Raw genomic sequence first — 27,514 nt, forward strand, 5'->3', positions numbered from 1 at the left:
ACCTGTCTTCCCTGATTGGACTTTGTTATAGCCCCGTGGACTGACTGACAGGCAGGGATATCGGTTCAGGGGCCTATGCCAGGCGGAAGTGCGCATTCTCGGCTTCAGCCCTTCCTTGCCCGGCCTCCTCCTCGGGACCCGGACCCTCCTGCCCGGGACGTGGACTCCGAGCAGAATTTGTTCCCGGGTGGACGGCCAGCCCGCAGCTCGACCTCCTCTCCTTGTCCTCCTCCTGGACCGGGAAGCCCTGACTCAGTTTCCCCGCGGGGCAAGGAGAGGGCAGAAGTCGAGAACCCACGTTTCCGCCTTGTTAAGTGAAGTCATCTCCGCCAGCGCCCATCACTCAAGGAGGGGCGCTGCAGAGGCGCAAGTCGCCCAATCGGGGGGTCCGGGGCCGGGGCCGATAGCTCTATCCTGAGGCTCCAAAGGCGGTGCCCGAAGCACTGTCCAGTCGGAGTGCGGGCCTCTGGAAACTACCCAATCTCAATTCCTGTGAAAGGAGTGCCTGGAGAACTGCCCAATCAGGGCGCGGGGGTCCGGAGCAGTCCTATCAGGGCCAGGGGCGGGCACGCTCCCAGCCCGTGTGAAAGTCACTCTCGACCGGCGGTGGCGCTCGTGCGCAGCTTCCCCGAGCGGCGCCAGGTGTACTGGCTCCGTCGCTCTCACCTGTCCGGGCCGCCGGGGGGACGTCCGGGAAGGTCTGGCGCGGGGCGGAGATGGTGAGTGCGCGGGCTGGGGCCGGAGACCAGGAGGGGCTGGCTCGAACCGGCCGGAACCGGCTGGAAGCTGACGCGGGCCCGGGTCTCCCCGCCCTTGCCCCGGGGTCCTGGCCCGAGTCTCCGCCCTCGGTCGCGGCGTGGGGTCCTTGTGTCCACCCCGCTCCCGGGTTTTTCCTTTCAGTCTGACTAACCAAGCGGGTAGACTGTTAAAGCTTTAAAACTAGGGAATGTTTTAGTTTCTCATTGCTTTATCGCAAGCACAGGGGAGAGGGTCCAGCACATATTACACACTGGGTATCTGTTACGAGTTGGATGGATTCTGATGCCCGTGGGGTTGCGTTTCTTACGTGTAAAACACTAGGGTTAGAATCAGCAAGCATTTCAGTTATAAAGAATGCGTTGGGATTACACTGACCTTTAGATGCATTCGAGGGTGGATCCGCAGCCTTGACAGTGTCGGGCGCTCGCATCCACGGTCTTGGTTTGTCTAACAATGTTTCATTGTTTTTGTTATAAATGTCTTACCGAAACCTTGTCACTCTGCACCTAATATTGATGCTGGTTTAAATGGTATCTTAAAAAAAATACCGTTCCTGGTACATAGAAGTAAACTCATTTTGGAGCATCGTTCTTACTATCCTTTTTAGGTGCAAGTATAGATTTTAATTATTCTTCTGTAAATTTTCTTAAAGGTTACCTGCAGTATCTTACCTGCAAATATTTCAGCTTTTTTCTTGTCATGTCATTTTACCTTTTTCTTTTTTAATGATTCACCAGGACCTCCAATCCAATGTAGAAGAATGTACTCTGTCTTGTCTTCTTGACAAGAGAGCTGTTTCACTATTTCAGATTTTTCTTTCAATGTTGCAGTGTTTTTATGCACCGTCTTCCCCAGTTAGCTGAGTTCCTCCCAGCATATTAAATTTTGATACCTAGTGGGGGACGCTATAGCTCAATAATAGAGCGCCTGCTTAGCATGCACAAGATCCTGGGTTCAATCCCCAGCACCTCTGTTAATAAATAAATAAACCTAATTACTGCCCCGCCCCAAATTTTGATATCCATTACCGACAGTAATATGTCACTGTTTTGGATCTAAGGACATGAATTATGATTTTTATACGTTTTCTATTAGTATGATAAAATGCACTAATTTTTAAACAGTCTTGCATTCCTTCAATATTCCAGGAGACAGGCAGGTGTAGGTCTGCACTGCCCCCTAGAGTACCCCTGGCGTCATGTAGCTGTTGAGCTTGAAATACAGCCATCAAAATTGAGCTGGAAAATACATCCCCGAAAAAATAACAAAAATTGAGTTGGTTGCATGTGTGAAATCCATACCAGACGTGTAGCACTTAGTATGACAAAGGTAATATGGAATATCTCAACCCAATTATGTTGGTTATATACTGACACGATATTTTTATTTCCTGGGCAAAATGAAAAATATTATTACAATTTCAGTACGACTACCTCTATAGACAAAGCTTGCTCACCTCTGCTCTAGGTCACATTACTCATGTTGAGGAATAACAGACATGATCATTGTGTAACACATGGACAAAAATGCAGCTAGTAGGAGTTTAGGCTTTGAAAGCAGGCAGACCTACGTATGACATTCTAATTGGGTCACACTGAGCATGTTAACTGACTGTCCCCTGGAGTTTCCTCTGCTAATACCGACTGTAGTGATACCTACTTCGGAGATTTATCATGAGAAACTAAAGAACTCGTGTGGAACTCTGTATGCAAAATACTTCAACGTCACAGATGCTCAAATAGTGCGTTTTGTTATTGGCATAGTTGTGAGGCTGTCAGGTGCCGTGAGGGCTTTGAAATGGCACCTGACACACAGCAGTGGAAGAGTTAGCTGAACCCTATCTGTGGGTAACAGTTTGTTCTGAGACAGGGCTAGATACCAGTGTACAGGAGTAATTAGGGGTGCCGGAGCAGCTGACTTGACTTACAGCCTCACGAGAGTGTCCCCAGCCCGGAGCATTCTAGTTCTACAGCTGTTTGATCTGCGGGCAAAGCGCAGCACCCGCATTGCAGTGGGGCAGCCTGTGTTCGCGCCTCTGTGTGTAGAAGCTGATGGAATGATTCGATTCACTTTCTCAAAAGCCAGGTTTGTGGGGGACCCTGGGAGCCACTGGATTCCACACTCAGGGGTTGGGCAGTCGTGCCTGCCAGCCTGCCCAGGGGCGCGGGACTGACTGTTGTCTGGAGCCCCCAGGGGGCTGGTGTAGAGGTCGGCGCCTCTGGGATTTCAGTGCGAGCGGATGTCCTTTGGAGGAAGGTGCTGCCCGGCCGGTCCCTTTATCCGTTTTATGATCTGGGCAGATTCACAGCCAAACCCTTCTGGGCTTCAGTTAATTCACTTCCACACTGGGGCCCCTAACTGCCTCTTCACAGGCAGGAAGGACCAGGGCACTCTTTCCTGGGGGAGGCAAGGCTGTCCTGGCATCTCGTGATGTCAGTCTGTGTGTAGAGGAAGAGCTGTCCCCTGTGTGACGTCCCCCGTAAGTGTGATCACTGGTAACTCTGCACGTGGGCCCCGCGTAAAGGCGCCGTGCTGAGGGCTGAGGTCTCAGGCGCCCTTTGTCTCGCCTGGGCTCCCACTTGTCCACGCACTGCCTGTCCCCTGCAGAGCGTGTCCGGAAACGAAAGGCTGCTGTTTTACACAAGGACAGGAGACACGCAAGTGAGTATTAATGATTCTCATAAAGAATATTCTTGTCCCACCAGGTGGACTTTCCGGTTCATGATGGATTGGAGTTTTTCAAGGAAACTTATCCATCTCAGGGCCTGGGTTGAAGGTGGGACATAACCAGGCCTCTTGAGAATCAAATTGTTGTTGAGGGAAAAGCAGGAAGTACTCCCAGACCTTCACTGTGTTTTCATCCGTTACAAGCTCATCCACGTCTGACCTTGGCTTCTTCATACCATGCTGAGGCCTGTAGTGGGCCGTGAAGGAGGGGACAAAAATTTTTTTCATGAAAAGGAATTGATGTTTTCAAAACCAAAATAATTGTTTTGTTTGTATAATATTTCTTTAATTTTCTCCAATGTGTGGACTGTTCTGGACCCTTCAGATGGAGGAGATGAATGGAAGTGGCCACAGTCACACTTAGAGAGAATAGTTCACCAGAGATGCTGACGAATCTAAGGTGCAGGCTGGCGGCCCTGAGGAAGCTGGCGCTGACCGAGGGGAGAGACGTGGTGACAGAGCGCTGGGGTTGGTGGGAGACCACAGGCCCGTGTGGGAACTTGCTCTGAACTGAGTCCCGGTTCCCCGGTGCCATCAGCCCGCCTTCCTCCTGCGCGCGCGTGGAGAATGGTACTGTGTTAAGCCAGAACTTGCTGGGTGTTTCAGGACTCAGTGGTCTTGGAGGATGTGGCTGTGGCCTTCAGCCCAGAGGAGTGGGCTTTGCTCGATGTGGCTCAGAGGAGCCTCTACAGAGATGTCATGCTGGAGACCTTCAGGAACCTGGCCTCCATAGGTGAGGGGCACCGATCCTTCACGTCCTCTGCAGAGCGCAAGTATCCCCAAGCTGCTGAGCGGGTTTCAGGACTTGGGCTGAACGGTGGGAACCTACTGCTGAGGAAGGCAGACAGGGTCGCGTTACTGTGGAGCCCACCGTGGGACAGCTTTCTTGTGTATGTATGAGACCTGCTACTCTCTCACGCGATGTTTCAAGCCTCTGTGAGGGCTGTAACTGTTTCTTAAGAGGAGCAGCCCTGGTGGGGGAGCCTTCCATCTGGAAACATTCCTTAGAGAGAGGACTGACTTCTTACTGAGCCCGAACGCCTGTTACTCTCCTTGCTTGAATTTCACAGACTCCTCGGCCTCCTTTTTTTAGCTTTTCATCCACCCTCACGAATGTCCTTGTCCACGCTGACAGACCTTCCGTATTCCCTCTTCTAAAGTTAGCATCTGGGCAGGTGCCTCTGGCCCAGTTCTATCCTGGGTTGCCTCCTGACAGTAGGGCCCTTATGTCGCCAGAAGTCTCAATCCTCGTGCTAGTGTTTCCAGGAAACTGCCCACCATTGTGGCCTCTTACCCGTATTATTGTCCAAGTCCCCAAGTCGCCAAAACTCCTGCAACTCCTGTTCTGCTCAAAAGTGCATTTTCTCTGTATAACTTGTTTATCTTTTGGATCACTCTTGAAATGTGCATGTTTCCTACCTTTTTTCTTGCCCTCCTCCCACCGGTTCTCTCCAAAGAGAGTAAATTTGTTACTGTTTTTGATATTACGGCACTCAAATTAAAATCGGTCAGATCCTCTACAGTGGATGTTGGGGGAAGAAGTATGAAGTGAACAGAATATAGTTTCAGAAGAAATGACTGCTGATTCTTCATTTTAGGAGAAAACTGGGGATGCCATAGCACCAAAGGTCAGCGCAGGAACCAGGGACCATGTCTGCGGTGAGTGACACACATTGGAGGAAGCAGGTCTCAGGAGAGAGAGCTGAGACATCAGTGTGCACGTGTGTCTGTGTGTGCAGACACGTGTCAGGCCTTCCAGTCACAGAGCTTCACAGGACAGGTTTGTAAAAGTGACACAGATGTTTGTGGACTGTTTGAGGCTTAGGTCAGCTGTAAGCAATTATCAGGAAACAAAATCCCATATAGGAAAACACTGAAAGTGGTACCCGGCGTCAAGCCCTCTGTCAGAGCATTCAGCTTTTATCACTTTGAAACAGTTCTTTCAGGGCAAGAAACATACACGTTCACTGAAAATGGTAAAAATGTAATCATATTAATCATGAAAAGCTATGCTGAATCATTCACGAATCTATCCCTGTTAACCTGTTTTTAACAGACGGCATGTGGTGGAGAGGCCCTCAGAAAATCGTGACGGTGGTGCGCGTGGAGAAGCCGACCGGACTGCCAGGCTTACTGTGCAGGAGAGGCTTCCTGCGGGGGTGAAGTCCTACGGGTACAGCAAGCTTGCAAAAATCATGGCTTCTTCATCTGAAAAAGCCACTGTGGGTTCTTCCTCACTAAAGGCTCCCACAGCATTGCCTCAGCATGGACAAAAGCCCTATTGATGTAAGGAATGTGGGAGAACTTTTAGTTGTTACTCATCCTTCAGGGCACACGTAAGAGCTCACACTGAAGAAAAACCCTATGTGTGTAAAGAATGTGGAAAAGCCTTTATATATTTCTCCAAACTCAGAGTCCACGTAAGAACTCACCCTGGAGAGAAGCCTTATGAGTGTGAGAAGTGCGGGAAAACCTTCAGATCGCCCTCAAACCTCTGGACGCACAGAGAAACTCATTTGGTCGAGAAACCCTATGCTTGTAAAGAATGTGAGAAAGCCTTCTCTTCTCCCTCTTCTCTTAGAAAACACGTGAAGGTTCACGGTGCAGAGAGAGCCTGTGAATGTAAGGAGTGTGGAAAAGCCTTCCTCCATTCTTTTTACCTGCTCATCCACGCAAGGATGCACACTGGAGAGAAAGCCTACAGCTGGCCCTCAGACCTCAGGATCCACCTGAGGACACACTCGGGAGAAAAGCCTTACGAATGTAGACAGTGTGGAGAAGCTTTCAGTTCTCCTTCGTCCTTTAAGGGGCATCTGCGAACTCACACTGGCGAGAAGCCGTACGCATGTAACGCATGTGGGAAGGCCTTCAGCAGCCCTTCACACTTCAGAACACACATGCGAGTCCACACTGGAGAGAAGCCCTGCGTGTGTCAGCAGTGTGGGAAGGCGTCCAGCTGGTCATCGTCTTCTCAGGGACATTTGAGGACTCACAGCAGAGAGAGACCTTGTGCGCGCGAGGAACGTGGTAAAGCCTTCAGTAGGCTTTCGTCCTTGCAGGGACATGAGGGAATTCACGCTGGGGAGAAACAGAATGGCAGCGGCGTGGGAGAGCCCTCTGTAGCCCTGTACCCGTAAGCACATGCCGGCGCACCCGGGATGGAGCTCCAGGCCAGCAAGCAGTGGTGGAAGGCCTCCGCGCAGCTCACATTACTGTGCACAGCAAACTGCCTACCCCTGGAGACTTTTTTACAGAGAGCCTGGATGTTCTGTTGGCTTTATCAGTGCCTTATTCTGGAAGTAGGTCCCTGTCACATTGTCTCCAGTTCTTTCAGAGAATAACATCTATGGGGAGATACTCCTTAAAGTATTACTTTTCCAGGGCTGCCTAACAGGTGGCCGCAGAGGTGGCAGCTTAAAGAAACAGAAGGATTCTCTCCCAGCTTTGGGTGCTAGAAGTTGGAAGTCAAGGTGTCTTTACGGTCAGCTCCTTGGGAAGGTTCTGAGGGGGAATCTGATCTATGCGCCCTACAAACTTCTAGTGGCTGCCAGTAATCCCTGGTGTTCTCGGCTTGTAGGCGAATGATTCCAGTTTCTGTCTTCATTTTAACATCACCTCCTCCTCCAAATGTTTCATCCTTTTCTCTTAGAAGGAGACTTGTCTTTGGGTTCAGGCGCACTCTAGTCCAGGATGATCTCGTCTCAAGATCCTTATTACATTTCCAAAGACCCTTTTTCCAAATAAGGTCATATCACAGGTTCTGAGCGGAAGTGTCTTTGGTGGGGGACGGTGGGCACCATTCTACTCGCTACATACCCTGTCTGCCAAATTGCAGACCTTTGGTGTATAGTTTTTTTCATCAAATTGCTTATACAAAAGTTATGTACATTATGAAGTCTTTTGGACCCATAGGTCTTTTGAAGTTTATTTAAAAACAGGTAATTGTTGGGATGTTAGTTTGATTTCTAATTAAGCTACAGTGTGGATTTCTCTGGCAAGCTCCCACACGTCCCTCTGCACCACTGGCTTCTGCCCTCGTGGCTGGTGGTGACCTTCTCTGACACTCTTCTCTCCAGCTCTTACCATATCTGTGTTAGGTCTGACCTGCGCAGTGACCGTCTGCCTGCAGTGCCTGGTGGTCCTGTGTCCCGATGCCTCCCTGAGACCTGCAGCTGCGATTTCCCCGGCTGCAGCGTTGAGTGGCTGCATTTGCCCTGTTCTGTTTCCACAGCTCTGTATGGAAAAGCGGTAACTTGCAGACAGATGGAACAAACTGTGTTTTCTGTTATTCACAGCTGAATGCAGTCTCTGAACCATAAACTTAATATGTGGTCAACTATTACAACTTCTGTTTGCAACATAAGATACTTTTTTTTTTCGTCGGAGAACTCTCGCTGGTGCCTTACTCCATAACACATCACCCAGTGTCCTTGTTTGATGACAGTGTTGTGTGAAACGGTTTCTGTTCAGCAGGTCACGGCCGAGGAGTGAATGCCACTCCAGTAGATCCCAGTTGTGAAGGGCTGATTCTGCTTTCTGACTATGCAAATGCTTCAGTATGTTTCTATCCGGCACTGTTTTGTTTCCCTTGTATTAGTTCAGTTAACACAAATCGAGATAATCCTCCAAACTACATTGTAGGCACGTTTATCTCCTTCGTGAGTTAACTAGGGCTTACAGATCGCAAAGCTAGCAAGTGGTAGAGACAGGATCAGGACTCAGAAGACGCCCTTCTAGCCTGGAGACCGTGCTCTTCACCTGATGGGACTTTCTGAACCTCTTTAAGGTACTGGCCACTCCCAGCCCAGAACCCATTCTAGAAGCCCATTCAAAAGTCCTTGCATTTTAACGGTAACCCACAAACCTCAGGCCAAGTAAGGATTCTAGCCAGTGTCAGTGGGAGCTGACACATTGATTTCGTGCATCTAGCCTCCAAAACGGAGAGAATTAATTGAAGCCACCCAGTTCCGTGGTCTGCCCCACCTTCTGGAAACACATGCCCTCTTTTTCACAAGAGTTTTAAATGTTCCAGGTAATGGTCACCAAGACCAGCTTATATCACAAAAGGATAAATCACCTTTGGGGGAGTCTGCAGCTGATCCAGGAAAGACGTGAGTACAGGCGGCAGGCGCACACCGGAGCTCTGTTCCGGCAGTGTTTTGACAGCTGTGCATGTGGGCAAGTCCCTCCTAGCATGAGACAGTCCAGAGGCAAAGGAAAGGGAGCCACCACCCGGAAGAGGAATGCAAGGGAACACCCACACAAGGGGCTTCACAGGGGACCAGAAAAGTGGTGGTGCTCTGGGAAGCCTTTGGGTCAGAGCACTCCAAGGGCAGCAGCTGCCTGCGTCTGTTAACAGCTACATGGGTCACCTTATTTATGGCCAGCAGCTCTTGGGTGCCGCTTCACAGGGCATGGTAAGCAAGCAGGCTCTTAACAGTTAAAATTGGGACTCTGTTTAAAACAAATGGACATGCAAAAACCTGAGTTTGGCACCAGGGGGCTTTTGAGCCTTTAGTCTGTAATGAGCAACTAAACAGTATACAGACACCATCTTTGTCTCATGTATGCAACTTATGTATATACTTCCACCTGGAAACACACGATCGCTGAATTGTTCTCATCAAAGTATCAGATCTGGACCTAGTCACACCTCTAGCTCTGAATTCCAATTATCTGCTAAATAACAGCAGGGAGATGCAGTTAGAAAACCCACTGTATTAAATTTCTGTGTGACTTATTACATTCAACAATTACACTGCAAAGAAAATGTGGGACTATAGCTTAAATATAAAGGAGATAATAAATTAAAATTATGGATCTTATTGGATCCAATGCCAGCAATCCAACTGCAAAATTTTTTAAATTATGTAGACCATCAGGGAAATTGACCACTACCACCTATATATTTGACTACATTAAGGGATAACTGATCATTGTTAGGTGTGATAATGGCATTATGGTTAAATACAGATATATATCCCAAAATCTCCAAGGATGAAATATGCTGAGAACTGCTCAAAATTATCCAGAGGGAGCTGCATGTTGTAGAGAAGAAGTGACGGAAAATTGTTGAAGGCAGATAATTGGCATATGTGGTTTTCTTAAATCATTCTACATTTACAAAGTTTGAAGTTTCTCAAAGTATTAAAAACACACAAGGGAGAACTATTATGAAACGAATTTTTGGTACATTCTCTATGATTATGCTGCATAATGCAGTCTCTTTCCTGAAAGGGTATTCAGATGGTGTGACAAATTGCATTATTGGTTCAAATTTTTCAACCCCCTGTGAAACAATCTAGCTATGTCCTCATGGTAGCAAGAATGTAACTATTTCTCCCCTTGATTTTGAGTCATATGACTTGCTTAAGTCAATGCTATGTGAGCAAATGTTATGGGAGAAACCCTGAAATGTGTTTGTGCATTTGGCATTCCTCTATTCCTCAAGGGATCTGTCATGAGGAATCTTCCCCAAGGTGGCTGCTATCCAATCCAGCTTCAGCCCCAGAATGGACATACTTGAATCAGAGCCAGTTCACCAACTAGAATAGACTTGAAGACCCACCACTTTTAATAACCTACCCAAGCCAACCATCAGACCTGTGGGCATGAAAACAGATGTTTCTTGTGACATGTCATAAGCAAAAATCTGAGTAAGTTATTTACAGTTATAATAAATTACAAATTTTGCACAATTCACAAGTTAATGTCAGACAAAACATGCCATGTATTAAGTAGAAACAATATGCGCTGGTAGGGCAGAGAAAGAAGAGAATTCTTAAGACTGACAAAGGATCAAGAAAGTCCATGCAGGAATGGTTAGTGGGTGCTTGCGTTTCCTTATTTTATGCAAATAAGATGATATGAATTTGAAATATCGGGAAACAAAGTGTTGCTGAAATGATACAAAGTTAAAAGACTTTTTCAAAGACTGAATAAATTCAAACTGAAATGTAAATTGTGTTTACAGTCTTGCCACATAGCTTCTTTTTGGTATCCTACAGAAAAACCAACAAGATGGCACTGTGGCAACCACACCACATTATATATAGTTTGGAGAGCTGTTTTGGTGTCATCTGTTCTTTTACTTTAACAATTAATACAATCTAAAATATTTACTTATCTGACAATCATCATTCAAGAGCATCTGGTGCGACCACTGCTGGTATGGAAAACTGGAGTAAAGCTCTGCATCTTTGAAATTCTAGAGACGTCCGAATTACTGCCAGTGTGAGCCACGCTGTTACAAGGAGTAAAGTCTGAAATACTGGAGCTCAGAAAAAACCTCTGCAAATAACTGTGACACTTTCTCTCTTCAGAGAGATTAGATAGATAGATGGACATCTGGACACAGGAACCACCATTCAAATACCTGAACTCTCCCAGACATACACACACGTGGTGGCGTGACGGACAGACCAAATCACACAAACTGTCACTGGGACGTGCATGTGGACACACTCAGATACACACACACAAACTCACACTGGCAAAGGTGAGGTCTCCAGAGAAATGAACGCACTCCCAGAGATACATAGCCTAGGCCCTCTGCGACTCCCCCATCCCCCGACGCCCAGCACCCGTCAGAACTAACCAACATCAGATATGCTGTTGATCTGACTTGTTGCCTCTTCTCCTGGAACAGGGACTTCACACTTCCTGAACCTGCACAGCGCAGAAAGTCTCTCTCTCCCTAAGAACCACAAGACCGTAATCTGTGGGAGCAACGTCCGGGGCCCGACATGGCTGGGGACATGATGTTCCAGCCCCCAACCCCATGCTGCTTAGGATTCTTCCAGCAATACACTCATCACTGCTTTTACCTTTTCTCACTTTGCGTTCCAACTGGAAACTCAATGCAGGCGGCAATGCGGTCTGTCTCGTCCAAGGGCAGCCACGTGCCCTGCATTGTGGTCCCCTTCGCAGCCCTCTCTGTTGGCCTCACGTGCCTGCAGACCCGACTCCACCCGTCTTGGGCGGCCCCAGGGTCCTCCCCGAGGCTCCGAGGTTCGGTGCTTCAGGAGCTCAGGCCACACCTCTAAAGGCCACAGAGAAGCCTCTTGCAAGTTGACGCGCTGAGGAGGTCTTCCCTCTTCCCCGGGGCCGCCTCCGAGTCGCCCCGCCCAGGCGCACCTGCGCACTTCTGCGAAGAATGCGCTCCGAGGAGTCTCCAGCAGCCTTTTTAAACAGGCGATCGCGTTGCATGCCGGGAGGAGTCTGCGGGCGGGGATCCCGGCGTCCACCGCGCCTCTCTCTGAGGGTCTCCAGTTCCCACAAGCCGTAGGGGCTGAGACCGTGGCGCGCAGGCGTGGTGGGAGTGCGCATGCGCTGCGGCGTGGCGGCCCCAGAGACCCGGAGGAGCCGTGGTGAGGATGCGGAAACCCAGGTGAGGCCTCCAGCCAGACTGGAGCACCTGCCATCCGACATCCTCAGGTGGTGATGATGGAGTCGGTGTTTGTGCGTGCGCGCCGACGGGCAGGCCATGGCAGGACGTCCCTTTGTGGCGTCGCTGGAGGGTTTGAGACTGACGTGCGCCTTGATGTGCATGAGGAGGTCAGGGTGCTCTGACAATGACCTGTGTCCCCTTGTCGCAGGTCCTGCCCCTGCTGTTTCTGTCACCTCTCAGCCCCCCGGGGGGGCTGCCACGACGTTCCACGAGCAGGAGTGTGGAACCCTCATGACGTCGCCCAGCAGAAAGTCACAGGACCCTGACTGATGCAACTTTAAAGGGGGATGGCCTCCAGACAGGCCCTGGAAAGACATGACGCTGATGCCCCCAGGCAGGGGCTCTTGGAGAAATGTAGGAGCGCCTTTCTGTTCCAGACCACAGCATTCCCAGATATCTAACTGGAGGGACCTGGCATAAACTCAAAGATTCCAGGAGCCCTTTCACTTCTCTCCTACTATGTGAGGTGAGGGAAGACGTGGCCCTTGTGGGTGTTTCCTAACTTCAGACTGAATTTGCCAAAATGGAATTTTTGGCCCCAAGTTCTTCTCCCCCATTCCCAAGTCCCTGAACACTTCTTAAGAATCCTAAATTAGGGTGGGGGGTGGGTGGACTCAAGACTCAGGAGTTTAAAATTTCCCTTAGCAAATGAAGGTTTTATTGTTTTTTCTATTATTTATAATACGCATGCAGTACAATTCACTAAGTGTAAGTGCCATGAGTTCTCAGAAATTACACTTGCCCTCCAGTGTTCAAAATTTCCAACAGTTCCCAATAAAAATTAAGCAAATATAAAATTTTTCCAAACCTGACACTGCTACGAAGGACTAAGTTAGCATGGAAAAAATTGTAGAATTATGTATCTTAGATATTGTCTGTCTTTATTACAACACTAAGGTGTTACACTGCTACACTTTTTTCCTTCCCTGGCTAGTGCTGGAAGTCCACAAGGGTGGAAATGATACCTGTGAAAAGTAAAGTGGGCTCTTGGAGCTTTGTGGATCATTACAACAAAAAGCTTCACCCTTCCTTCCTTCCCATAAAATATTAAATTTTTTCCTGTTTGATAATGTCAAATACAGCTTCTTTTCTACTATACCATACTCAAGTTGACACTTCATGTTCTGGAGCTCACCTCCCAACCACAAAAATGATTAACCGTTCCCCTCTTCTTGGTAGTATGACTGACTGCTTTTGCTTACCAGTCAGTTTTAACGTAGCTCATTTATGCCTTCTAAACTCACCAAACATAAACCTGATCCAAAAATGTATTCTTTTAAACAACCTCTGACTGATAGCCCCACTGTGTGTTCATTCAAATTGCTTTAACTCAATACACCCAATTTTCTTTGATCAAACCAGTGTGGGCCCAGTGGGTTTTGGCTGAAGAGCGTTGACAAAACCATTACTTCAGTTTTTACTGTTAACAATAAGCAATCCATTAGTGACAAATGTTGAAGTATGTAACAATAAAAAATAAAGTTTACATGATAAAAAATACCTTAACGTGTATAGACCAGGTAATGTTGACTCAGAATGTATAATGCTTAAATTTAACAGAATTGGTTGAAATCCATAACTGCAACGGGAATATTTAAAAATATTCTCAGTAAGTGAAAAAGAGAGTAACATTTATGAGTCTTATGGGTCGAATTGTGTTCCCCCAAATCCACATGTTGAAGGCCCAGTATTGCAGAACACGACTTACTTGATAATAGGGTGTTGCAGGTGTAATGGGCTAAGAGGAGGTCATACTGGCATAGGATGGGCCCTAAGCCACTCTGTATGGCGTCCTTATAAGAAGAGCCACGCGTGAGGAGCCAGACACACGGGCAGAAGGCTGTGTGAAGACCAGCATCGCTTCCTTCAAGCCAGCGAACTAGCAGACGTGGGCGGCGCGGGAACGCCCCCTCCCCAGGGCCTGCAGAGAAGCGCAGCCCTGCCAGCGGCCTGACCTGGGGCTTCGGCCTGACCTGGGGCTTCGGCCTGACCTGGGGCTTCTGCCTGGCCTGGGGCTTCGGCCTGACCTGGGGCTTCTGCCTGACCTGGGGCTTCTGCCTGACCTGGGGCTTCGGCCTGGCCTGGGGCTTCGGCCTGACCTGGGGCTTCTGCCTGGCCTGGGGCTTCTGCCTGACCTGGGGCTTCTGCTTCCCGGACTGCGGGACAAAGATTCCTGTTGTCCGAAGCCGCCCCGTCGCGGCGCTTCATTCCAGCAGCCCCAAGGAGCTAACAGTATACAAGTGACTTGAAAACACAGTACGCAAGGTGTTTCTAAGAAGCGAAGATCCTGCTTGCAAAGAAAACGCACTGCAATGAGTCAGAATCAAACATGACAATCAAACACCTATCAAGGAGCTGCATTCAGTTCTGAGTAACAGACGTCTCCCCGACCTATGAGGAAGGAGTTTCTCGCGTAGAAGGACTGAGTCAGCATGTCACAAAGCACGATGGGCTAATAAAGTCCCGTGTGTCACTTTGTTTTGCTGCAACAGTGTAGCTCTCGTGGCAGAATCAGGATCAGAGAGCCACTGAAAGTTCGGAGAAAAAGGAGTTTGCTGTGCAAGTTAGACTTACAAAGCACGTTAGCGTCTAGAGGAGTGGGCTCACAGCACCGGAGATCACTAACGAGGCTGCAGGACACGCGCGAGTTTGTGGGAAAACCCACGTTGTGAGTGCCTGACCACATGAGTGCACCCTTCACATGGAGCTCCCGGAGATACTTACGGGAGCCTGCAGCTCTGAGAAAAACAGAAATCAAGTCGTTGGCACTTCTTTTCATGATACTCTTAAAAGAGCCAATGATCAGATGGGCTGAAAGCTGGCGCCCAGGAAACCCCTGTGCTTCTCTCCACGATACTTTACTGTGACTCCAGAAGCTTGGGAATGGCTTCACACCCGCCCTTCCAAGTCTCATGCCGACAGGCTGCCAGTGAAGTCAGACGCAGGATCGTGGGAAGGGGTTCTGGGAAGTGCAGATCCCAACATTATCCATGCCGACACGACACAGTCCCAAACTCTGTCTCGTGGTCACATCACAAGGGTCTCAAGTGAAAACCTGTTGTTCAATTCCCAACCACAAGCAAGGGCAGCACAGAGGGGAAGCGATCAAAGTAACAATTCACACGCAACTCTGCGTAATTACACATTCCTGCCGACTATAAGAAAACTAGAACAAGCCTCCTCGGGCCTAAATAAAGACTCTCAACACCACGGGCGATTATCCAGCAGCTGCCACACCATGCCAGTAAGAAATTCCCAAGTACCACAGTGTCACTATTCCAATAACCCCTCAGAGAGCAATTTAAACAACTAAGGTATTTAAACTACTCACATATTGAAAATACACTTCCAGTCACCCATGATTCCAACAAACTAGATTTCCTAAACCATGAGAAAAAACACTACCTGCAAAATGTACTAGAGCTGAGGACTTTGACAATTTATTTTCATCTGAATGTTCATTTGCAAAAGAACTGGAAATACACTCCCTGTGGGTCCACTTTAAGGATGAGGTACTCATAAAGGCAACACCAGATTTACAGCTTTACTTAGGTTTCTCTCCTGACAGGAATTCTCTGAAGCACCGTGCGTCGGTTCACTCCCAGGAGGACTTCCCACGTGACGGAGGTAGCGTGCCTCTGCAGTGTGTATTCTCGCATGTCTTCTTAAGGATGAGGAACAACTGAAGGCCTTCCCGCACTGCTTACACTCATAAGGCTTCTCCCCGGTGTGCATCCTCATATGTATCGGCAGAGATGACGGCCACTTGAAGACTTTTCCACATTCCTTACATTCGTAAGGTTTCTCAGCCGTGTGTGTCCTCACGTGCTGCTGCAGAAGTTCGGGCCAACTGAAAGCTTTCGCGCACTGTCTGCACTGGTAAAGCTTCTCCGCGGTGTGCCTCCGCATGTGCTTCTGTAAGGAGACGTGGCAGGAGAAGGCCTTCCCACACAGCTTGCATTCGTACGGCTCGTCTCCAGGACGCATCCTCACATGCTCACGAAAGCAAGCAGGCAAACTGAAGGCCTTCCCACACTGCTTACATGCGTAGGGCTTCTCTCTGGTGTGTGTCCTCATATGTTTTCGTAAGGATATGGGCCAGTTGAAAGTTTTCCCACACTGGCTGCATGCGTAAGGCTTCTCTCCGGTGTGCACTCTCGTGTGGCCCCGGAAGGAGGAGGGGTGGCTGAACGCCTTCCCACACTGGGCACACTCATAGGGCTTTTCCCCACCGTGCGTCCTTTCGTGTCTCCGGAACGACTGGGGGTAAATGAAGCTTTTCCCGCACTGCTTGCATTCGTAGGGCTTCTCTCCAGTGTGAATCCTCTCATGCCTTCGGAAGGACTGGAGATAAATGAAGGTTTTCCCACACTGTTTGCATTCATAGGGCTTCTCTCCAGTGTGTGTGATCACGTGCCTTCGGAAAGCTGAGAAGTAGCTGAAGGCCTCCCCACACTCCATGCACTTGTGTGGTGTCTCCCCCGTGTGTGAGATCATGTGTCGTCGGAAGGTCGAGGAATAGCTGAAGGCGTCCCCACACTCTGCGCACTTGTAGGGCTTCTCCCCCGTGTGTGTGATCATGTGTCGTCGGAAGGTCGAGGAATAGCTGAAGGCCTTCCCGCAGTCCTTACATTTATAGGGCTTCTCTCCAGTGTGAGTTCTCACGTGACTCGTGAGACTGGAAAAGTCGATGAAGGCCTTCCCACACTGCTGACACTCACAGGTCTTCTCTGCGGTGTGAGTCCTCGTGTGCCGGTTGAGGGAAGAGGTTCGTGGAAAGGTTTTTCCACACAGGTTACAGGCATAGGGTCTCTCTCCATTGTGGGTTCTCAAGTGTGTCCTTAGGTGTGAACGACAGCGGTAGGCCTGCCCGCAGTCCTGACACTGATACGCCTTGTGTCCAGTGCGAACAGCGCCATGACTCTTGAGGGATGAGCGGCACGCTAAGACGTTCCCGCCTGCCCTGCATTCATACCGTCTGACCGCAGTTTGCTGACTGAGGCCTTCCCCACGCTGGTCAGCACTTTCACAGAGTCCCTCCACCACAGGGTTTCTGTTAAAAATGAGAAGCATGTTATCAGTGGTTTGATTGATAATGATTTATTAGTAAATACCAGGACTCCATCTTCACGAATTTCAATGGACTTCTCAACCTGACTTCTTTTAAAGCAGAATGAACTGAATGCCACGGCAGGGGCTCAACCACAACTATTACGAACACGGCGTTTCTTAAACACAGGCTTTCCTCCTGATCGGTTTCAACTGTTCCTGACATTCAACATCAATGTCACAGTTAAGGAAAAAAATCTTTAGGAAAATCTCTATGAATAAACAAACCTGCTCTCAGCTCCTGTGAGTTTTGTCTGTCTGCTCTTTAAAGTTCACGACACACTGAGATTCTCTCCTGGAAGACTGCCTTCTCTCCTGAGTGCAACTCACCTCGGATGTCTCCCCTGGTCTGTATGCTGATCTCCAAGGCTAAGTGCTTCCCAAATTCTTCCTACGACGGAGGCCCAGGAATCACTTCCAGTGAACTTTGATATTTTCTGTTCCTTGGGTATCTTATTCCCACAAATACCCTGCTGAGAAACTGACCCATTGGCCTTAAATTGAGTGTCATCATCTGAAAGCAAAAAGGGAACAAGACAGAAGGCACCTGTTAGCCAACGCACACTGAGGAGTTCAGCTGCGTCAAGACTTCATCACTAACAAGCACGAGGGGTCAAAATGGGAAGCACTTTAATCAACACAGTAAAATTCTCAAAGGCTCAAAAACAGACCTCACTGGGTACCTAGGGCCCCATGAAACCTAGACCCACTAGTGATCCAACAGGAGCTTTCTTTACGGCAAGAAAAACTCAGCTGATACATAGATTCTCACCCTCATGGGGAGAAACTATCAGAGTCCAGCTCTGTGCTGGCTGTGACCGTGTCCGTCTTACCAGTTAACGTCTTCCCTTTCCACGTTCCCAGTCCTGGAACAAGTGATGTGCCAGAAATGCTCGTCTCTAAGTGACTCAGTGAAGTAACGACATCATTCTTACCCACTGAGGCCAGGTTTCTGAAGTTTTCCAGCATCACATCTCTGTACAGCTCCTTCTGAGCAGAATCCAGCAGAGCCCACTCCTCCACAGTGAAGTCCACGGCCACATCCTCAAAGACCACCGAGTCCTGAAACATCCAGTACAGGTGCAGGAGCACAGGTGAGACGCACAGCGTGGGACTTCTGGACTTCAGTCACAGGAAGTTCAAACAAGATTCTGTGGTCACCCGACATCCACTCTGTGACCCGGTCATCACACCTCTTACTGTGTCCACATGTCCTCACAGGTGTAACAGCACTAACACACTGAGCTCGGCTCAGCACTGTCACCATGACCACTAAGTCTCACTCTTCTCTCACCAAAGCGTTCAGACCACGCTGGGGAAAGGAAGAAGCTATACAGATGAAACAGGATTTGCATTTTAAGACCCATCAGCCCTCATGACACAAGCGACCTCAGCTCCTTCCTCTGGCACACTGTCCACAGGCACATGAAGCCCAAGGTCAACCTGGATGAGGCTCTAAGGAGTAAAAACACACTGGAAGACTGGGAACTTGTCTTTCTACCCTCCTCACCAAACACAAGAGGCCAATGGGCCTGGGGGACCCAGGGTGCTGCAAGGGCCAGCAAGCCACGTTGTCTTAAAGATCCCCAGGCTACAAGGACAGTCCCACCAGCAGAGCAAAAAGGTTTCTTTAGAAGGATGAATTTTAACTTTTTTGTATAATAGTTACCACCAGCTCACTTTCTACTCTTTTTTCTCCACAGATTTTCATGAAGATGGGACTCTATTAAGAAGTGAGAGCTCAGGAAAGAGGAAAAGGACACGAGGACTTGGACCTCCATAAGTTCCCCACCCTCCTGAGTCCAGTGCTACTGCCACCAGCCCTGAGTTCACACACGTGCCACCTGCTGCCAGAACAGCCCTTCTACCGCAGCCATGAGACTACTCCCGCTGGCCTCGGGGATAAGAGTCCTACTCTGCAAAGGACTTTATTTTTTCCCCGGTATCTGAATAAATCCATTTGTCTTTTAGAATATATTAATCTGAACAATTTGGGGGGAAGGAATAATCACATTATCAAGTCAGAGCTAGGGTGACCGTGTCATATGGTTCAAGCCAGGACATTTTTGAGAATAAAAGTGGTATTATTATTATTGTTACTGTTATTTTACAAAGGACTTTAACATCAAAAACATCTGATGGGGGGAGGGTGTAGCTCAGTGGCAGAGCACATGCCTAGCATGTACCAGGTCCTGGGTTCAATCCCCAGCACCTCCATTAACAAATTAAATAAACCTATCTCCCCTGCCAAAACATTTTTTTTAATTTAAAATTTTGAAAAAAAAAAAAAAAACCTGACAGTGAATTTATCCTTGCTTCTAACATACATAAAAGAATTTAGCACTTCCTGCAAAGGGAACACTCCGTCGCCTCAAATTCCCAGAGCCAGTGACACACCCAGAGCACCGAGGCAGCGGCAGTCCCCACTCTCCCGCGCCCAAGCCCCTCCCCGCGGGCGCGTGAGCACGTCAGGCCCGGCCCTAGGCACAGGGGCCAGCGAGCTGCACGCCTCCCTTAAGCCGTCCATCCACGACACACAGGCATGAGCACGGGAAAGGAAACACCCTCATGCAACTGAGGCCAGAACATGGTACCCATTCAACAGAGCAGGAGCCCGCCAGGAACACCTCTGCTGGCAGCTCCCCGAGTCAGGCTGAGCTGCTCTGAGCAGTTATCTGTAGTCTCCTCTAACAAAGTTCCCCGACCGCGGGTGCAGGAAAGGAGCTAACACTGTAAGCGTTAATTTTATTCTTAGCAATGACTGCTGGCGAGGTTGGCTTTGCCTGGGGTCGAGGAACCTGAATTTGGAAGGTTCCACACCACCCTAATGATGACTCACTGTCTCTAAACTGATTGTGCAGACAACAGGGTTAACGCTGAACACCTGCTTTTGTGCTGGGAGTCTGGGCTTCGGGTACCTGGCAGGCAGAGGACGTGCATGTGACCAGCTGTCAAAAAGTAAACATCCGGGCACCGAGTCGCCGGTGAGCCTCCCCGGTGGGCGGCGTTTCACACAATCACAGCTCACTGCTGCGGACCTCGGGGCGGCCTGTGCGACCCCACTGGGAAAAGACTCTTAGAAGCGGGCACCTGGTTACCACTGGCGCTCTCCTGTGTCCTTCCCCTAGCTGGCTTTGCTGTGTGTCCTTTCGCTGTGACCAGTCAGGTGTGAGGACAACTATAGGCTGAGTCACGTGAGTCCTACTAGCAGGCCTGGGGGGGTCTCAGGGACACCCAACACATGAGGAGTGGGATTTGCTAGAACAACCCTGACTTACTAAAATATGGCAAAAGCCCTGTGTCAAAGTGGGAGGGTGAAGGCAGCTGTGCTGCTCAGGTGGCGCTGGGGTCCCCGAGCTGCCGGTAGCTGGGAAAGCTGATGGAGAGGAAGGCAGAGCCCCACTCCGGGAGGGCTGGCTCATGGCGCACCCGCCACTGCTAGCCACGCCGGCCACGTGAGATGGGAGTCAAAGCCCAGCACTGGTGACACTGGTGTCTGCATTTTGCTCTCCCCTCTAGAGCAGGAGAACGGCCCCCAGCTTCCCCAAATGGGCAAGAAATCGCATGACAAGATGGAACTGCATTGGGAGAAAAAAAAGTTACATCGGATCCTGGAGCTGAAGCAAAAAGTAGGACAAACCGAAGGGAAGGGGCAGGGGACACCCTGGCCTTCCTCTCCCCCTGCCCCCGGCTGCTGGGCTGCTGGGCCCACCGCACGTGCCAGCCAGGACCTTCCTGGGCAGCGGTCACGCCATCCCTGTTACTACGTGGGGACTGTTATGGGCTGAACTGTCCCCTCTCCCCAGAAACATGCTGAATGCCTAACCCCGGCACCTGTAAATGTGAGCTTATTTAGAAATAGGATCTTTGCAGAAATAACCAAGTTAAGACGAGGTCATCAGGGTGGGCCCTCATCCAGTGGCTAGTGTTCTTAAAAGAAGAGGGAAATGCCGTGACGGCAGAGACACAGGAAGGTGGCAACGTACAGACGGACGTCTGTCAGGCTCGCTGGGGCCTCCAGAGGCGGTAAGAGACAGGAAACGAGCCTAGAGCCCCGGAGGGTGCCGAGGGCGCCGCATCCCACCAACTCCTTGGTTTCACATGTCCAGCCTCCAGGATGGTGACAGGACGCACTTCGAGGCCTCCCTCACGGTGGTAATTTACAGCAGCCCTTGGAAACCCACACAGGGTCTGATTCCAGGAGAAAAGAAGGGCTTGGTTTTTTGTTTGCTTGCTGGCTTTTTTCACTTAAAATGGTTTTGTGTGTGTGGCTACCGCACCCGCTTGTATGATGAAAACGGACACAAACACAATGTTATAAATGCCGGAGAGGTGCCCCAGCCTGCGCAGAGGCAAAGCGAGCCCTACGTCCCAGCTGTCTGCAGCTGGCGCCCCGGCTGGGATTGAAACGCAGCGCTAGACACAGGCTGGAGTCTCCATACATGATTTTTTTTAAACTATGACTTTTACCTATTGGAGGTTCAAAAAAAAAGAAAGAAAATGAAAAAACAGGTGATCTCTGAGGAGAGACACACTTACGGAATTCAGGTGGCAGCTGCACTTTGCTAAAGAGCTCTTATGAAAACCCACTGCCACTGCCCTGGGGGCGCGGCCCGCCTGGCAGGGGTCAGTGGGCTCTGCGGCAGACGCACCAGAAAGGAAGGGCTTAGGGAGCCTCCAGGCTCCCTGCGCTGGGAGCATAGCCGTCCAGCCCGCAGGGCCCGGGCTGCGCGGTGTGGGACCCTATTCACAGGTCCCAGTCCCCTGGACGTGGCTGCAAGCTCAGACCCGACAGCACCCGCCCCCACCAGGGACAGGACCTGCCTCGGGAGACACTGCCCATCTGGAGCACTGCTCCTTGCGGCCCTGACCAGGAAAACCTCAGAGGCTGCCCACCCGCCAGGTCATCACAATCACCATGGAGGAAGGGCCAGGTCTGCAAGGGGACCACTGGGGATCAGGCCATGGATGAACCGCAGAGCTGTTCTTTCCTCGCAGACAGCCTCCAAGGATGTCCACACCACTGACAGGTGTGGACACGTGTCCTGGGTAACAGAAATGAAGCCAGCCTGGCTGATTCGGTCTGCGCCCCAGGGTCCTGGGAAGGCTGCCCATCCGGGGCAGTCCTGCCCGAGCTGCCCTGCCGACCAGTGGCTCTGCCCTTCCAGGGGACCCCGTGTGCCCTCTGGGGTTGTCCTGCTCGGTGGGCATCCCACCAGGTCATTGTCATATCCCAGGAAGAAACTTCAGGCCAGCTTCAACCCACTGGCCAGGCTGGGCCGTGCGGGAGCTGCCTCCTGAGGCCAGGTAAGACAGCATATGGGGGGACGCCACGTGCAGAGAATACAGAACTTGAAGGCTTTCTAAGACCTTGATGGTTAATGGGATTCAAGCACCCACTACCCGAGAAAGACATACACAGAGCCTTCTACACACTAGCCCATACATTCTAACTCCATAAAGCAGACATCATTAACACTAGCTCCCGGCAGAGGAAACTCAGAACAGTGAATTAGTAATACTGCTCAACTGGGAACCTGGCCCTTCTCTCAGGCACCCCTTACAGCTGCTCCACCATCGGGACTGTCACTTCCCAGTGGGATGTGGACAAGAGCCAGACGTGTGCTGGGCGCGTGGCGAGCAGTCCACAGAAACACCCTGCTGCGCCCTCACATTTCCACTCCTTCTCCTGGTAAAGCCCTAGCTCTCATGCAAGACTGCTTTGTTTGAAGACCTTACGTCTGGCTTTGTCATTCAGTAAAGTGTATTCAGGTTATAGTTACAGAGGTCCTAGGACATGAGGGCACCAGGGCTACAGAACTAAAAAAAAAAAAGCCAAAATTCTGAACAATGTGACTCTTAAATTCTTTTGGAGGAAAATAATCAGTAAATAAGCAAATCAAATATAAGTACTTGAGGAAAATGTGGCAGAGCAAGGGGGTGTGGAGGGAGATATACACACACAGAGAGGAGAGAGACACAGAGAGAGAGGGAAGGAGAGGGAAGGAGAGACCCTCCCGTGCGTGTGTGCATGTAGACACTGACATCGATACACGTATATGTGAAGCAGCGGCTGCAGAGGAGAAAAAAAGTAAAATAACCATTCGAGATAAGGCTACAAACTGATACGTAAAAATACACACATGCATGATTACACATAACTATGCACAGCTTCACGTAACGCAGCGCGTCGGTCACAGGTGCAGAGGGGGGCGGGGCCGGTCACTGGCGTGCACTTCAAGTCTGGCGGGAAAGCCTGTTCCACATTTAGGGCTGAGTTTCAACTCACAGAGGACTTTTTTAAGTATTTCTGTCAACAGTACATACGTCTCGTGCACATTCCTGCACTGACGTTATCTTACGCAACAGAAAATTCTAAAATCAATTCACGTGATCTACCTGCAGTCACCTTAAGGGCTGCCGGAAACCATTTTGTAATACTCAACGATCATTCACAAACACGCTTACCACTCCCCAGTGGTAGATGGTAATGTGCGTGACCCGATGAAGGAAAGTCAATAAGATCATGTTCAAAAAAGAACAAAGAACATATAAACGGTATGAAGTTCTGTTTTCTCCAAGACAATTAGGCAGAAGTGAAGTACGCCTGTTGACCTCACTCTTAGGCAACATTATACTAGGAAAAAAAACACTTGTGCTAATACCTAACTTGAACGACTGTACATAGAGAACACCAACAGAACAGAAAGATAATCACAGAGTAAGATTTTGAACAAGATCTCAGACTAAAAACTCAATATAAAAATAAATGTCACAACAGCACTATTTACAACAGCCAAGACATGGAAACAACCTAAATGTCCATCGACAGATGACTGGATAAAGAAAATGTGATATATATACCATGGAATACTACTCAGCCATAAAAAAGAATAAATAATGCCATTTGCAGCAACATGGACAGACCTAGAGATTATCACACTAAGTGAAGTAAGTCAGACAGAGAAAGACAAATATATGATATCACTAATACGTGGAATCTAAAAAAAAAAAAAAGAGAGAGACACAAATGAACTCATTTACAAAACAGAAACAGACTCAAGACATAGAAAACAAACTTATGGTTACCAGGGGTGAAAGGGGGTGGGAAGGCATAAACTGGGATTTCCAGACTTGCAAATACTAACTAGTATATATAAAATAGATAAACAACAAGTTTCTACCATATGGCACACGGAAGTACATTCAACATCCTGCAGTAACCTATAATGAAAAACAATCTGAAAAAGAATATACATATGTACATGTATGACTGAAACATTACGCTGTACACCAGAAACTGACACAACATTGTCAACTGACTGTACTTCAATAAAAAAATAAGTAAATAAAATAAATGCCATTATCTTTCTAATCAATGGCAGCAGTTAGAAAGTTGGAAAGTTCACTTTAGGTGGGGAGGGTATAGCTCAGTGGTAGAGTACGTGCCTAGCATGCACAAGGTCCTAGGTTCAATCCCCGGTACCCCCATTAAAATTAATAAATAAATAAACCTAATTACCCCCCCCGCCAAAAAAAAACTATCAAAATGTTTTAAAAAAAAAAGAAAGTTCACTTTAAAAAGATAACAGATACCATGGTAAAAACCTAATTTAACTCTTACAAAAATTGGTTTAATTAAGGCTATACAAAGAACCTACTAGAAAATTTTTTAAACATTCAGGATAATAACAAAGCAAAATGAAATAAATGAAAAGATGGCACATATTCTTTAAAATAACTCAGTGTTACCAAGACATCAATTCCCCACCCTCCCAAGACAGGCCTCGAGTCTTTGTAAAATACTTTGCAAACCTAATAAGAACAAATGTCCAAAAACAGCCAAAATATTCTGAAGAGCCAGGCGGGAGCAAGGACTTTAAAGCAGTAGCACTCCCAACACGACGGGCTTGGCAGAGCAGGGACAGCTGGGTCTGGAAAGGCACGGAGCCCGACACAGGCCTGTGTCCACGGGGAGACCCGATTCAGGACAGGGCAGCCACTCCAAGCCCGGCAGAAACGACAGAGGCTTCAATACAGGGCACAGAACAAACTGGTATCTGAGGAAGCAGCTTGCATTCCCACCTCATCCATGGGCAGTAATCAACTTATTGCAGATTTAAACAAAGTGCCTTGTCGACCGTAAGAAACAACAGCATTATTGTTGTCACAAGTTAAATAACTGGTATTTGGGGGGATCTTTAAAATGCGCCAATTTCACCACTGTGCTATGGGTATTCGCTTCTCCGCAGCCGCACAGGAAGGGGGGGTGTCTTCTGCTTCCCGGACATTCTTTTCCTCAGGAGGACTTGGGAGGCTAAGCCCTGGAATTCCACTTGTTACCACTCTAAAGAACAGACCTGAGATACTTACTACAAACTGGAGATGAAAAAGAATGTTTAACAAATGGGATGTAAGACATTTTCTTTTTTTCTTTTATTTCTTCCTGAAATTCACCCCTTTGAAAATATTTTATTTTATGCTTCCTGCTGTATTAATTAAATGTATTTTACAATTGCTGAAAATCTGAGGTTCCAGTAACTGAATACATCTTTCCAAGGCGACAAGCCCAGGGAGGGGCAGGGCTGAATCGGAACAGGCACAGAGGACTCAAGGGCCAAGAGCAGCCACGCTGCCACGCGGGGCGCCCACCGCCACTGCTCACTGAAGGGCTCCCAGAACAAAGGACGCCGGCTGTGTCCCCGCTGTGTTGCCGATGCATTCTTCTTGGGGGACCTTGGGTACTGCCCCCACCTCATGGGTGGCCTTTCCTTGACCTTTGGGTTAGTTTTTCCCCCTTCTCCGGGAGAACTCAGGGGACAGGAATCATTTCTGTCTTTTCCCTTCAATACCGGAGTCGGTCAGCTGACGAGAGTCCTCCAGGGGATGAGAACTGGGGTTGGGGTCACAAAGGACAGAGGCCCTACCGGGAGCCCCTCCCAGCACAGGGCCCCTAAGCAGGTCTCCGGGGCCCCCCTCCCCCAGGCTGCCGCCAGGAGGAGCCGACCAGGGACTAATATCCCCGGCCCCCCCGGCGGAGGGCAGCTGTGCCCACCTGGGTCACGCAGGCAGTCCTGAGACGCCGGACCCACAAGCCGGGACCCCACCCCGCGACCGCTTTCAGCCGGTTCCGGCCGGTTCCAGCCAGCCCCTCTCGGTCTCAGGCCCCGGCCCCGCGCACTCACCATCTCCGCGCCGCTCCAGGCTCTCGCACCGTCCTACCCGTGGCCCAGGCAGCTGAGAGCGACAGAGACCAGACACCCAGGGCCCCGCGGGGCAGGTGCGCACGAGCGCCACGGCCTGCGGGGAACGACGCGCACTGGGGCTGGAGAGCGTCAACCCCCGGCCCTGATTGGACGTGCTCCTGGCACTCCCTTCCAACGAGATCCTGATTGGAGGATGCTCCGCGCCCCGCCGCCCTGACTTGACAGCGCTGAAGGCATTCCTACTGCACGAGCCCCTGAATGGGCGGTTTCCAGAGACCCGACCCTGGCGCCCCTGATTGGACAGTTCTCCGGACCCCGCCCCTGCGTGCCTGATTGTTCCCCGGACCCCGCCCCTGTCTTCTGATTGGACAGTCCTCACATGTTCGCCCCTATTATTGAGTGACAGGCCTCTGGGACTCACGTAGCTGACCCGCCCGCCCCAGACGTGGGCTCCGAGCAGAACCCGCACCCGGAGGGAATGACCCGGCGCCCGCCCTCAGCTCGGCGGCCCTCCCTCGTCCTCCTCGTGGACCTGACTCAGTTTCCCGGAGGAGCATCCCCTGTCCGGTGCCGGGACTGGAAGCAACGGGACGGGGGTAGGGGTGTCTAGCGACTTCCGGGGTCAGGGGTCTGCCCGGGGGCGAGGTCACCGAGAAAACGTGCCCTTTGTTTAACAACAAAGACGCACAGTGACGTCACACTCTTCAAGTCAGGGTCTGGCTCGAGTTTGACGTGTGACCTTTGACACCGGGAGGCCCCGCCCCTGCCTCTGGGGTTTGAGGCCAGCGAGCCCCGGGACCTTTGACCCCGTGGGAAGTCGGACCCCGAGGCCCCAGCCTCCGTGCAGGACTGGTCTCAGCACAGCTACAGGGGTGCGATGCCACAGTTCCCAGGTGTGCATTTTACAAGCGGGGAAATTCATGTCTGATTAGGTTTTTAGTCTATCCCCAGAGAATTATGAAAATGAAAAGGTTTTCATACTGCGGAACAGTGTGAATGTACTTAATATCACGGAACTGTACGTTTTTAAATGGTTAAGAAGGTAAAATTCGTGTTATGTATATTCTGTCACAATATTTTTTTTCACTCAATCAAGAAATACTGAGCACATGGGGCCTGCACAGTATTTTTTTAAAGGTTTTATTTTTTCAAAGGCTATGATATCCCTGAGGCAATTGAATTCCCACGTTAGCTGATAAAAAACGACGACAAAAGCTTATATAAATTTGGGATGGACCTGAAGACTCTGAATACACTTAATGGA

General features: G+C 49.6%; 1 protein-coding gene and 1 long non-coding RNA gene across 5 annotated transcripts; one reads left to right on the forward strand and one right to left on the reverse strand.

The window, feature by feature from the left end:
- The first annotated feature begins 33 nt into the window (after nt 1–33).
- LOC105078372 (uncharacterized) lies at nt 34–19,134 on the forward strand. 3 transcript variants are annotated; one of them, XR_012501683.1, is made up of 4 exons: nt 34–719; nt 3,465–5,266; nt 5,543–12,401; nt 18,748–19,134. It is a non-coding gene; the product is annotated as an uncharacterized LOC105078372 (long non-coding RNA). The 3 variants fall into 3 exon arrangements; XR_012501685.1 differs by lacking the exon at nt 18,748–19,134 and having other exon boundaries at nt 5,543–11,875; nt 12,084–13,435; XR_012501684.1 differs by lacking the exon at nt 18,748–19,134 and having other exon boundaries at nt 5,543–10,142; nt 11,135–13,435.
- Nucleotides 12,571–26,477, reverse strand: ZNF555 (zinc finger protein 555). Of its 2 annotated transcripts, XM_010966675.3 has the most exons (4): nt 26,230–26,477; nt 17,980–18,106; nt 17,375–17,558; nt 12,571–16,988 (listed from the first exon to the last, which is right to left on the reverse strand). In XM_010966675.3, the coding sequence occupies exons 1-4, from the start codon at nt 26,230–26,232 to the stop codon at nt 15,452–15,454; spliced, it is 1,851 nt and encodes a 616-aa protein (XP_010964977.1). In that variant the 5' UTR covers nt 26,233–26,477; the 3' UTR covers nt 12,571–15,451. The 2 variants fall into 2 exon arrangements, with proteins under 2 accessions (XP_010964977.1, XP_045359994.1); XM_045504038.2 differs by lacking the exon at nt 26,230–26,477 and having other exon boundaries at nt 17,980–18,767.
- Nucleotides 26,478–27,514: the final 1,037 nt, after the last annotated feature.

The sequence above is a fragment of the Camelus bactrianus genome, chromosome 22 (genome assembly GCF_048773025.1).
Source record: "Camelus bactrianus isolate YW-2024 breed Bactrian camel chromosome 22, ASM4877302v1, whole genome shotgun sequence".
In the NCBI taxonomy this organism is placed as follows: Eukaryota; Metazoa; Chordata; class Mammalia; order Artiodactyla; family Camelidae; genus Camelus; species Camelus bactrianus.

Bases quoted from the DNA above. Each gene is read 5' to 3' on its own strand.
- ZNF555 (XM_045504038.2), bottom strand. From the start codon at position 18,115: ATGTTTCAGGACTCGGTGGTCTTTGAGGATGTGGCCGTGGACTTCACT. The intron at 17,559-17,979 runs GTAAGAATGATG...TTTTGCTTTCAG, and splicing joins CAGAAACCTGGCCTCAGTGG to ATGATGACACTCAATTTAAG. The intron at 16,989-17,374 runs GTGAGTTGCACT...CATTTTTAACAG, and splicing joins GACCAGGGGAGACATCCGAG to AAACCCTGTGGTGGAGGGAC.